Genomic DNA, 12,471 nt, shown 5'->3' on the forward strand with positions numbered 1-12,471 from the left:
TATACTTATTTCAGTATATCTGTAAAGAATGGGTTAAAAATAGTTATTGCAGCACAACATTTTGGAACAATATTACCAATTAATTGTTTGCAGTAATATTTTCATTTAAACATTAATTATAAATATTATTTTGTAATAATTTGTTACTCAATCCACATGAATAAAGTATGTTTACATTTAATTATTTTCCTTTCCCAAGTGATCTTCCATAGGTACATCAAATTATAGCTTCATCTTTAGCATCATACTCTACTGGGTTATCTCTCTTCCTTTTTGAAAATTAATTCCTTTTCTGCTGAAATGATTTTCAAATGATCAGTTCATATGATGAAATAAAAAGCTTCGACTGTTGGTCTTAAATATGAGTGATTTATGTGTCCCTTTGTTCATCTATACTGCATCCACCTTCTCATTGCTCCATTCAACCATGCAAGAAAACCTTACTAAGAATAATTTTCTGTGTGCTTATATGCATGTTTTTGTGTAAAATTTAACAAATTCTAAGCTGTGCATTCTTTCACAACAGTGCATTTTCTATCTTCCTTTGAGTTGTTGCACATATTTAAATTTCTTTCTTTTTCTACATAAATCGTTGTATTTTAAATGAAAAATTAATTTAGCAACAATCATTTGCAGACTTGTAAAAGAAGGGCTTGGGTTTAAATATATTCTCTATGTTTTCAGATCTCTACATTATTACTATTCATACAATTTCCTCCATTCTTGTTAGAAAAAAATTAATACTTTAAATCTGTCCTGGTTATCATGTATAAAGTTGCTTACCTCAGCCTGCAGTCAACGCTTCTAGAAGATGAGATGTTTATGTGCCTGGATTTGTTTTTATATTTTCATATTTGAAAAAAGTAGAAGGAATCAAGTCTATTTCCTAAAGTGCTTTATGAGTTGCATCATAAAATTTCACTTTGAAAAAGGCTGTTTTCTAAATTAAACAGTAAGCAATTATAATTGATAGCAGTGTTCCAATATCTCAGGGGTTGCCACAAAGAAGAGGGAGTCAAACTATTCTCCAAGGCACCTGAGGGTAGAACAAGAAACAAGGGGTGGAAACTAATCAAGGAGAGAAGCAACTTAGAACTGAGGAGAAATTTCCTGACAGTTAGAACAATTAATCAGTGGAATAGCTTGCCTCCAGAAGTTGTGAATGCCCCAACACTGGAAGTCTTTAAGAAGATGTTGGATAGCCATCTGTCTGAAATGGTATAGGGTTTCCTGCCTAGGCAGGGGGTTGGACTAGAAGGCCTCCAAAGTCCCTTCCAACTCTACTATTGTATTGTATTGTATTGTATTGTATAAAACCGAGAACCCTCAGTGAACACTCTTTTTTTTTTTGTATCTCTAACAAAATGAATCCATCTTTTGAAAAGTATTCTTTAGAGGATTAGGGAAATGTAATAAATTAACAATACACTTTAGATCAATCAATTTTAATTTCAAATCCATTGAAACCAGCTGAACATTCACCAGTATTTGTTTCATATTTCTTAACTGCCCATTTCCCTCAGAGATAGGTGAAGAGTGGTTTTATTTTATTTTATATTATTTTTTATTTGATTTCTATGAAGAAGTCTGAATCCAGAAGAGGAAAAGGTTGAAAATGAGGATAGTGATGAATCATGTTTTTCAGATAGGAAGTGCTATTAGCAGGGTCTGCTTTGAAAGAAATAGAAGTGAGAGGAAATAAATTCAAGCAGAGTGAATAGTGCACGTTGTGCAATAGTGGGAACTGATTTCTTTAAGGCTTCCAGGTAGAAGAATATTTATGTCAGTTTTGATTAACTCCAAAACTTTAACACTGTATAGGATAGGAACCTGAAGTTCAACAGGTTCTGACAGGTTCTGGAGAACCAGTAGTGAAAATTTTGAGTAGTTCAGAGAACCAGCAAATACCACCTCTGGCTAGCCCCAGAGTGAGATGGAATGAAGATTTTCAACATCCTTTCCCCAGGAGTGGGGAGGGAATGGGGATTTTTGCAGTATCCTTCCCCTGCCACACCCACAAAGGCACACCCACAAAACTGGTAATTAAAAAATTTGAATGTTATCACTGGCATAGGAGCTATAAATAATCCTGAAACTAGAAGTGGGATCTAGAGGTAGATAAATGTTGATGATTAATGAAAAGATATGTTATATTTGCTCCAATGGCAGAACATTCTCAAATTATATTTTTTCTTGTAATTAGTATTATTATTGTTATTGATGGATTTGTCTTTTTTCCGCATATTTGAATTTTTGAATTATTGAAATAAATAATGGAAGCAAACTGGTAAGCTATAGTCTCTTTAAGTAGCAATGCACATTTACAAGCTTAGATATTTGTGAAACATGGAAAAAAGAAAAAAAAATTCTTCACAAACAACCATAATATAGATATTTATAATAACATGAGATATAAATTAATGCTTTTTACTGGGTAATTTCCAACATTTGGAATCTAAGCAGCAATTTTGTGGAACTGGTGTGATGTAATGCTCAGTAATTGCATATAGGAAAAACTTTGGGAGACTGGACAAAGAAACAAAGCCAAGGGAACAATCAGCTAAGAGATAGAAGAGTCTACTATCTGCAGTCTGGATAGCGGATAGGCATGTGCTCAGAAGGGACCCTCCCTAGTTTCTTGCACTACAAAGGAGAAGAAGGGGGATTGTATTTTAGACGGTCAATATTCTGTCAATGTAGCTTTATAAGAATTGCCTTGTAGTAAGATAAATGGCAAGCAAATTCTATGAATAAATACATAAATAAAATAAAGTAGAATTAGCACATGTGGTTTTGTTTCTTTTCTGGATTACCCCACGAAACATAAGCTGATTATGTTTACCTGAACTGAACTAAATGGTTTTGCAGAAAATGTTATCTTTCCTAAACTGATTGGACTTCTAGAAAGTAGAAAATTCTCATGAAGAGCAGATTTTACGGTTTCCAATATTTGCCACCTCCACTAGAGATTCCCTGCAGTTTATGTTAGAAGCAACCAATGTGGACAAGTTCTCAACAGCTGCTTGGCTGGCTACCCAGCACACAGTGCAACATTTTCCATAAACTGCTCAAAGCCATTTATTCTGGAAGTTGCCTTGCAGCAAAAGAATGTTCATGTCAGTCTTTTCCTCCTTTGCTCTCCATTAAGAACCTGCTGTTAAGCTTTTACCCAGTAGGACAATCTGAGAGGGGCTCTAAAACAGACCAAAACAGGACAATGTGCTTATTTAACTTTAGTTTTAGAACTGAGGGAATTAGTTTGAGATATTTTTTCTCTGACACTTTTGTAAAATGAATGCATCCTTCAAAGTTTGCTGAAGCATTGTGTTTACCAAACAACAGAAATCTGTACCCTCCAGAAATTTCTAGACAGACTCTTATCATTGACCATTTTATGACTGGTGAGACCTGCTAAATGGAGGTTTTGTGGTATAAACTAGAGAAGAAACAAAACCAGATTTTGATTGAAAATGACTATTTGCACATACATGTTGTGAACCTGTTAAGGGCAGCTGGATATCAATATGGTAGTATTTAAAATGGTCTACTCCAGTGATGGTGAACCTTTTTCGCCTCGGGTGCCAAAAGCACATACGTGCGCGCTATCACACGAACTCGAGTGCCGACCCACATAACGTAATGTCCCCGCTCACCTGTGTGGACCGTGCATTTTTGCACAAGGTTTCCTCGCCACTCCCTGCTCTGGCTGCTTCCCCTTGGATAACACCCAGTGAGGGGAGAAGTTGCTCTGCCACTAACGGGCAGAGATTGGGGTGGGGGTGGGGGGATGCTCAAGTGTGCTCCTGTGTCAAAAAAACTTCCCTTATCATTCTCCTGTGTAAAGATTGGGCCCTTTTTAGTAGCAAGGGGGAGGGGGGAACACAGCAGGCAGCACAAGTGAAAGAAGCCTCTTTCCTTGCCGCTTGTCTCCCCCATGCTGGCAGCTCTCTCATTTCCCTGTGGATTCAAGCTATCGGGCCGGATCCTTTTTAGTAGCAGGGGGGAGGGGGGAACAGAGCAGCCAGCACGGGGGAAAGACAAGCGGCAAGAAAAGAGGCTTCTTTCACTCGTGCTGGCAGCTCTCTCATTTCCCTGTGGATTCAAGCGATCGGGCAGGATCCTTTTTAGTAGCAGTGGGGAGGGGGGAACAGAGCAGCCAGCACGAGTGAAAGAAGCCTCTTTCCTTGCCGCTTGTCTTTCCCCGTTCCGGCAGCTCTCTTTGCATTGGGCTGTTTTTCGCCCTTTGGAGGCTTCAGGGAATCCTCCGGAGATTAAAAAAAACTATCGAAAATCAGCTGGCCAGCGGGTGCATGCACACTGGAGCTGACAGGGCAATGTCTCGCGTGCCCTCAGAAATGGCTCCGCGTGCCGCCTGTGGCACGCGTGCCATAGGTTCGCCATCACGGGTCTACTCCCTTCTGGGTAAAAATGTACAGAAAGCTCTGCCAGAAGGCTGATGTAACATACTGGTGTGAATCAAGACAAGTAAATTGGAATGTTAATAAAAACACTCCAATCTACTCATATCTTAATTCTTCCTTTGAAACAGTATTTTGAAGTGAAAAGGACAAAATAAGCTGAAGTGGAATCAATTTGGACTTGCTCTAGATTAGACCTTAAGCCTGATTTCAAGAAAAAAAAATAACTACAAAGCCCTTTAGCAGCAGCTAAATAGTAGTAGTTTACTTTATTGACATTGCACCTTGTACAATGAAATTAAATGCCATCTTCAGTGTACATTATAACTATAAAAACAAAACATAAACACGCATCCTTCACATTCTATACAATTGAATTGAAAATCCCCGATATTGCATTAATATTGCACTATACAGTAGAATTCAATATGGTTACTGCCCTGGGATAGAAACTGTTTTTCAGCCTATTTTGTCTTTGTTTTTATTTTCCTGTACCATCTGTTAGATGGTAATAGTTTAAAAAAAGGGTGCCCAGGATGAGATGGTTCTTTAAGAATGTTTTGAATTTTCTTAAGACAGCAGGATCTGTAAATCTCTTCCAAAGAGGCAAGAGGGCAATCAATGATGCTCTGGGCAATGGCATTAACCTACTGAAGAATTGTCTACCTGCCACTGTGCAATTGGCAAACCATACATAGATGCAGTAATTTAAAATGCACTCTATGGTGCAGCAGTAGAAGGTTGCCAGCAGTTTTTCATTCAGCTGTTATTTCAGATAACATCATCTCTGCTGGGCCATTTTGACCAGTGCTGCAATGTGAGTGTCCCAGGTCAAGTTCTCTTTAATGATAAAATTTAGAAACTAAAAACTGGCCATTTTCTCCACTCAGTCTCCATTCATAAGCAAGGGCTGGATGTCTGATCTATTCCTTCTATAGTCCACTGTAAGCATCTTGGTCTTATTGATGTTAAGGACAAGTTATTGTCTCCACATCACAAAAGCAACCAGTTCACCTCATCTCGATAGGTAGACTCATCCCACTGGAGATGAATCCCACCACTGTTGTATCTTCTGCAAATTTAGTAATAGTATTACTAGCATGAGTGGGAATGCAGTCATGCACATAAAGAGTATAGAGTACTGACCAATGGAGGCCCTGAAAATGATTGGAGAAGAAGCTGGGCAGCAGATAAGGAAAAGGAGCGGATCTCCCGTTGACTTGGCTTTTCAACCTTCCTTGAAGCAATCAAAGATTGAGGACTTTGTTTTGGCTCAGTCTTCTGGCCAGGGAGCTTCTGAGGGCATCGCCCTACAAGCTGAGAATGAAGACTTACCTGAAACTGTGGCCTCTAACCACCCCTTGCATGAGCCTACTCTTGTAGAACTTTTGGCTCAGCAATGCTTTCTGGTTGCAGAAACTACAGCGAGCATTTAGCTCCAGCTTGTTAGAATAGTAAGTACTTTAAACTATTTAGTCTCCTGGACTACTAGTGGGTGTTCTTGGATGAATGCCCAGCAGTTGGTGGTGGCGACAGGGTGTTCCCTGCCAAACCCCAGGAAAAGTTTTAACAAAAGCACTGGCCAATGAAATCCTGGTCAACGAAATTCTACCAACAGACTGAATTCCGCATCCTATGATGTGAATAGCTGCCTGGTCTTAAAGCCAAAACAGGTGGCCCTCATCATTAATCCCATTAATGGCAATTTACCTTGCTGGAGTTCAATACAGCTGGTGAGGTGTCATCTATCAAAGTTAATGGGGCTAGAAGCTGATGATCTGAAGAAGGTCGAAGATTTACCCTCCCCTGAATACTGAATCAGAGTGCTACTTAGTTTCGTTAATTCTAACATTCCCAAACTATTGTTCAGAATTGAATCCTGGTTAAGATTCTTTGGCATTTTGCCAAGAAGAGTCTTCAAAGATATCGGACCTCCAGCCAGTTCAGGTGTGGCCTGCAGGGGGAACTCTCTAATCCTATCCCGATTAAGAATGGAGTAAGGCAAGGATGTGTTCTGGCTCCTCTTCTGTTTAATATATTTTTATCTAACCTTGCCGGTTACATTGGACATATTGAGTCCCATGCCCGGAAGCTGACAACTACAAAGATCCCACTTCTTCTTTATGCTGATGATGCGGTTCTCCTATCATTGACAAGACCAGGACTGGAAAGATTACTTTCTGCATTTGTTTCTTACTGTGTTGAACACCATTTGGTTATTAATTATGATAAATCAAAAGTATTAGTGTTTACTAGAGCCCAGAAATTCTATAACTGGGATATCTGTGGGAATCCTGTTAAGCAGGTTTTACATTTTAAGTATTTAGGCATTCAATTTCTGAACACCGGTGCCTGGACAAGACACTGAACCCAGGTGCTGAACTTGGCCTCCTGTAGTCACCAGCAGATTTTAAGATTCTTTTATACCAAGGGTGGCCAGTTCATTCCTTCTGCCCTACGTATTTACAATGCCAAAACATTGGCCCAAACTCTTTACAGTATTCCCATATGGATACGGGGTTTCAAGGATTGCATTGAAAGAACCTAGGTGGCTTTTCTTAGAAAACTTCTGGGTCTTCCCCCTTGTGTTGGTTTTGCTCCGATGTACCTGGAACTAGGCATTCGATCAGTGGAATGTATGGCCTGATTAACACCTTTAAATAGTGGTTTCGGGTGCTTTTTCTGGAAGTTACTGGCAGCTACCTCTCCCTGGCTTTTGCAGACTCCCATATTTTTTGCTGGGAGAAAGAGCTGCTGAAGAAACTACATCTGCTACATTTTATGGAAGATGCCTTGGGAAACTACGGCCATAAGGACACCCAATTTTGGGTAGTCCAACGGCTTGTCGATATTGATTTACAATATCTATGAGCCAGAGCCAACAAAACTTGCTTCCCCATGACTTTTAACCAACTTAATAATTATGGATTGAGGATGGCTTCTTATTTTTATATTTTAACCATTCCTAAGTATAAAAGAGCTTTTTCCCTAGCTCGCTTTAATGTCTTGCCCTCAAAACTTTTGGATGGTCGTTTTAAGAGGCTCCTGATTAACGAGCGGAAATGCCCTTGTGACAGAGCTGAGGTTGAAATCGTGGAGCACATCCTTCTATTTTGTCCCATGTATAACGCAGACAAATCCAAGTTACTGTCTCTTCTTGAAATCATCCCTTCTAGCCTAATGGCTGTAATTTGTTTGCATATTGCCTTGGAGATGGCTCCTCATACATCACCTCTCAGGTTTCCAAATTTTTCTTAAGAGCTGTAACCATTAGAGGAGAACGCTGTAACTTTCCTAAGTTAACCTTCTGGTGACTGATTGCGATGATGCTATGACCAATTCTCTTGTGTCTCTTTGTAGTACTTGTGTTTTGGTCAGTGACCGTAAATAAATTTTATTACTAGTATAAAGTAAGGGACTCAACATGCAACCCTGTGTTGTACCAGTGTTAAGAATAAGGGCTGAAGAGATATGATCACCTAATCTGAGAGTGGCCAGACAGGAAATCCATAATCCAAAATCAGATTGAATAAGAAAGTTCAAGATCCATAAGTTTAGACACTAGTCTATGTGGAAGTATTGTGTTAAATGCAGAACTAAAATCTACAAAATTATATATTATATTATATAAATCTAATGTAGTGTATTTATGTACAGTACATATGCAAGCTAATTGAAATGGTATTGCATGTCAGTATTTTAACAACCAGTTATTTTTTCATAATAGTTCAAATGGATCTGTTTGCTGGGGTCCCATTAATTATGTTGAACAATGATAACATAGTCCCATATCTATGATCATTCCTTTCTTTATCAATCCATCATGATAGTATTTTATAGTTAACCATATATATATGGTTACATACATACATACATACATACATACATACATACATACATACATACATATGTATTTGTGTTACAACCCCTGGTATGACTAAGGGTATGGCTAGCTGATGAGAGCTAATTAGCTCGAAATAGATCTATCCTAGTCTCCCTTTATTTATTTATCAGTACAATTACAACACAGACACACACACACACACACACACACACATATATACACACACACACATTTATTTTTGTTTTGTTTATTTTTTGTCTTTTCATGTGGCAGAGTCTTGTTGAAATTCCATTTTTACAGGATTGGCAGATCAAAATAAGAAATAAGAAATTTAGTCCAGGATTTTAAGGATATTATTAATTCATGATGGAATGAAACAATAATTCTGTCTGTCTTGCACAGTTAAACATCTGATCAGAATGATCTCAATATGTACTTGAATTCAAACTTTATCAAAACATGGATTGACACAATATTTACTTAAACATTTTGATTCAATTGCAAGAGAGGGAGGCAGAGACATGGTGAGAAAGAGAAATATTTAAATAGAAAACATATTAATTAAATTACCTTTGGGTTGCTAAATTTAACATGAAAATTTAATTATTTATTATGAATTGGAGATATTGCTCTATGTTTCACAGAAAAGAAATATCTGCCTATATCTATCTATCTATCTATCTATCTATCTATCTATCTATCTATCTATCTATCATCTATCTATCTATCTATCTATCATCTATCTATCTATCTATCTATCTATCTATCTATCTATCTATCTATCTACCATCTGTCAATATGTCTGTTTGTCCATATATCTGTCCATCCATCCTTCCATCCATCCATCCATCCATCCATCCATCCATCCATCCATCCATCCATCCAATCATGGTTTTATGGTACCATATACAATCTATCATCTCTCTAAAGAAAACTGTAATGTATAGTTGTTAGACTAGAACTGGGGAAATCCAATTGTAAATCCAATCATCCAAACAACCATTCTCTCTTCGCCAAACATATCTGAGAGCATTGTTGTTGGGGAAAACAGGAAGCAGGAACAGAGGGGATTTAGGTTTAATAACTAAATAATTGAGACATTTAAAAATTCCTGAATACAAGAAGTCACCCTCGAATTAAAATCAAGTTACTTCAAACCAATACATTAAATACAAAGAAATTATATCTGTAAATTATAGTTGTATCATAGTTGCTACTTTAAGAGAGAGAGAGAGAGAGAGAGAGAGAGAGAGAGAGAGAGAGAGAGAGAGAGAGAGAGAGAGAGAGATCAGAGACTGAAAAATCCTATGTAATCCTTATTTCCCCCCCCAGTATTTTCATGAGAGCCTTTTGTAGATCTTTGTTTCTAAAGCTATAAATAACAGGATTCAAAATAGGTGGCAAAGCAGTGTATAAAACCGCAGAAAGCAAGTCTATAGAAGGAGTAGAAAGTGATTTGGGTCTCATATAGGAAAATACAGCTGTGATCATAAATAAAGAAAAAACAGTTAGGTGGGGAGTGCAGGTTGAAAACACTTTATGCCTGCTTTGAGTTGTTGGTATTTTCATCACTGCAGAGAAGATATGGATGTAGGAAGCAAATATGAATGTAAAAATAAAAGAATCCAAAAAGAACCCCAAAAGTATCACCATTTTACTAACTTTTGTATCTGTGCAAGAAATCTTTTGTAATTGAGGAATGTCACAGAAATATTGGCCAATTGCATTGGATCCACAGAAGTTTAATTTAAACGTCACACTAGTTTCTAATGCTGCATGGATCAGATTGCATATGAAGGAGATTGCTACCATTTGAACACAAGCATTCCAGTTCATGATCAGCACATAATGCAAAGGACGGCAGATGGCTACGAAACGGTCATAAGCCATGATGGTTAACAGAGCGAGCTCACCACCAACAAACATGACCATTAAAAAGATCTGTGTGACACATCCAGCAAAGGAAATCCCTTTGTTGTTTGTCAATGAAACAGCTATGGATTTTGGAACTGTTGTGGAGATGGAACAAATATCTAAAAGGGAAAGGTTGATCAAAAAGAAGTACATCGGACTATGAAGGTGGTGGTCAATAGCCACTGCTGATATAATGAGACAATTTCCCACTAAGGCTGTTATGTAAACAATAAGAAACATCACAGAATGCAACATTTTCAAATCTGGGTCATCAGAAAATCCCATCAGAACAAAGTCTCTCGCTGTAGATTGGTTGGCCATTTCATATTTTTGAATCCTGCATAAAGAAGTTAAGCAAGTTAGTGAAGAATATAATTTTCATAACATTTCCCCTCCATTTTATAAAGTTCTCATCCAATACTATTGGAATATCAATAATGTGTCCCATAGCTAAGCAATTCTAATAAACTTTCATAGAAATCACTTATCTGCAGTACTTTAAAAACAATTATTCTCTCTATCAACACTATTGCTTGCAAATAGAAATAAAATTATATATTGAAATAATTAATATTGATCCATTTGGCTGCAGGCTGAGACATTTATATATATATATTTAATGTAAACAATAGAATTAATTTGTACAATACTTGTACCAATAAGAATTCAATCTGTTTGAAAGATTAGAACTTATTTTAAATACTCAGGTGGCAATTTTTCTATAATATGTATAAGTGACGCTTAAAAGGAAAGATTTAATTCATCACTCCTATCCTATTATACTTCAAATTCTAATTTTCTCCATATTTATAATGCCAGAATTGATCATTTGCATTGACACATTGTTTAAGGCAAGGGTCCTCAAAGTGTTCAATTTCTATTCCTAAGTTTCATTGCTATTGTTAATTAAACAGTATTTATTCAATTATTTTCATATAAGAAATGATTGGGGGTTGATGAACAATCTGAAATAATATAAAAGTGTCAGTGAGTTGAAGAGTTTTGTGAACCTCCTTTTCAGGAAATATGAATGACACTTATAGAATCTTATTGTATTATGATTCCAGCATTGGGATGCATAACATTTTTAAAGTTAATAGTATTTTATAAGAACTAATATAGAATGTATTAAACACTATTGCTAACATTGAAAATAGTAATCTACTTAACTTTTGTTCCACTCTTAGGACAGTTCTATATATATATAAGACAACTGAGATAGCATATCAATATCATAACAATTTTAAAATATATTGTTATATTATAAATAATAATTTTACAATGTTTATTTAATTTATTAAAGTATTTAACTATAATATTATCAAATTATTTGAGTATAATATTAATAATAGTATTATTTTTAAGGACCTAGGTTATTGTGAAGAACTGGAAGTTGTAAACAGATAATATTAACAAAATATAATTAAATTACTTTCCAGTAAAAGTATGCATCACTTATATTGTACTCATATCTAAAATAGAGCACTCTTTAAATTTAAATGTTACAACTTTAATGTTAACAACAGTTAATAATTACATTAAACTCAATGTTACTCTCAGAAAAAAAAAATATTGAATATCCTTAAACATTGGTCATTCTTGGTGATAAACCAAAAGGATTGTACTCACTTGTGTTATTATGAAAGATCAGTGAACCATTCTTACTTATAATCTTACTTGAGCATTTATATGTAGCAGAGAACAAAAAAATATTTTGTTACTGTTTTTTTTTTGTTTTTTTTTTTGCCATACATCAGAAAATCCTTCATTGGGAATCATCACAATTCCATGAAGAACCATTGTTTTTCCCATTGGTCTTGGGAGGTACATTATGAAATCACACTTGGTTTCTAATTGCACAACATTTATTAAACCATGAAATTATATCCTGGACTGTATTGGACACCAGTTTTTGGTTCATTGTGTCACATTTAGGCAGATTTTCATTCTTTCTGTTCTCTACACTAAAAATGCGGAACTTCTATTGAGGAAAATAGCAAAATTGTCTTGTTCAACTCTGTGGTCAGTGCAGAATTTAGTGCATCATCAAAAGAATGTCCCCACTACCACTGATGTTGATACAAAGAAATTGTAAAGGCAGCTGAGAAAATTAATAGCAATAGCATTTAGGTATTTAGTGTAACATTCCACAGCAATTAGGATTATATAGTACTACCATATTTTTGGAGTATAAGATGCACCATTTTTCCTCAAAAAAGAGGCTGAAAATCTAGGAGCATCTTATACACCAAAACCAGCATTTTTGCCTCCCAAAGCCCTACTCCCTTCACCAAA

The 12,471-nt window shown here is 36.3% G+C and overlaps 1 protein-coding gene across 1 annotated transcript; it reads right to left on the reverse strand.

The window, feature by feature from the left end:
• Nucleotides 1–9,567: 9,567 nt before the first annotated feature.
• On the reverse strand, nt 9,568–10,497 carry LOC309401424 (olfactory receptor 14A16-like; the record flags this gene model as incomplete). The annotated part of the gene is made up of 1 exon (XM_081970491.1): nt 9,568–10,497. One exon carries the CDS (start codon nt 10,495–10,497, stop codon nt 9,568–9,570), a length of 930 nt encoding a protein of 309 aa, XP_081826617.1.
• Nucleotides 10,498–12,471: the final 1,974 nt, after the last annotated feature.

This window comes from Natrix helvetica (genome assembly GCF_964273705.1).
Source record: "Natrix helvetica genome assembly, chromosome: Z".
In the NCBI taxonomy this organism is placed as follows: domain Eukaryota; kingdom Metazoa; phylum Chordata; class Lepidosauria; order Squamata; family Natricidae; genus Natrix; species Natrix helvetica.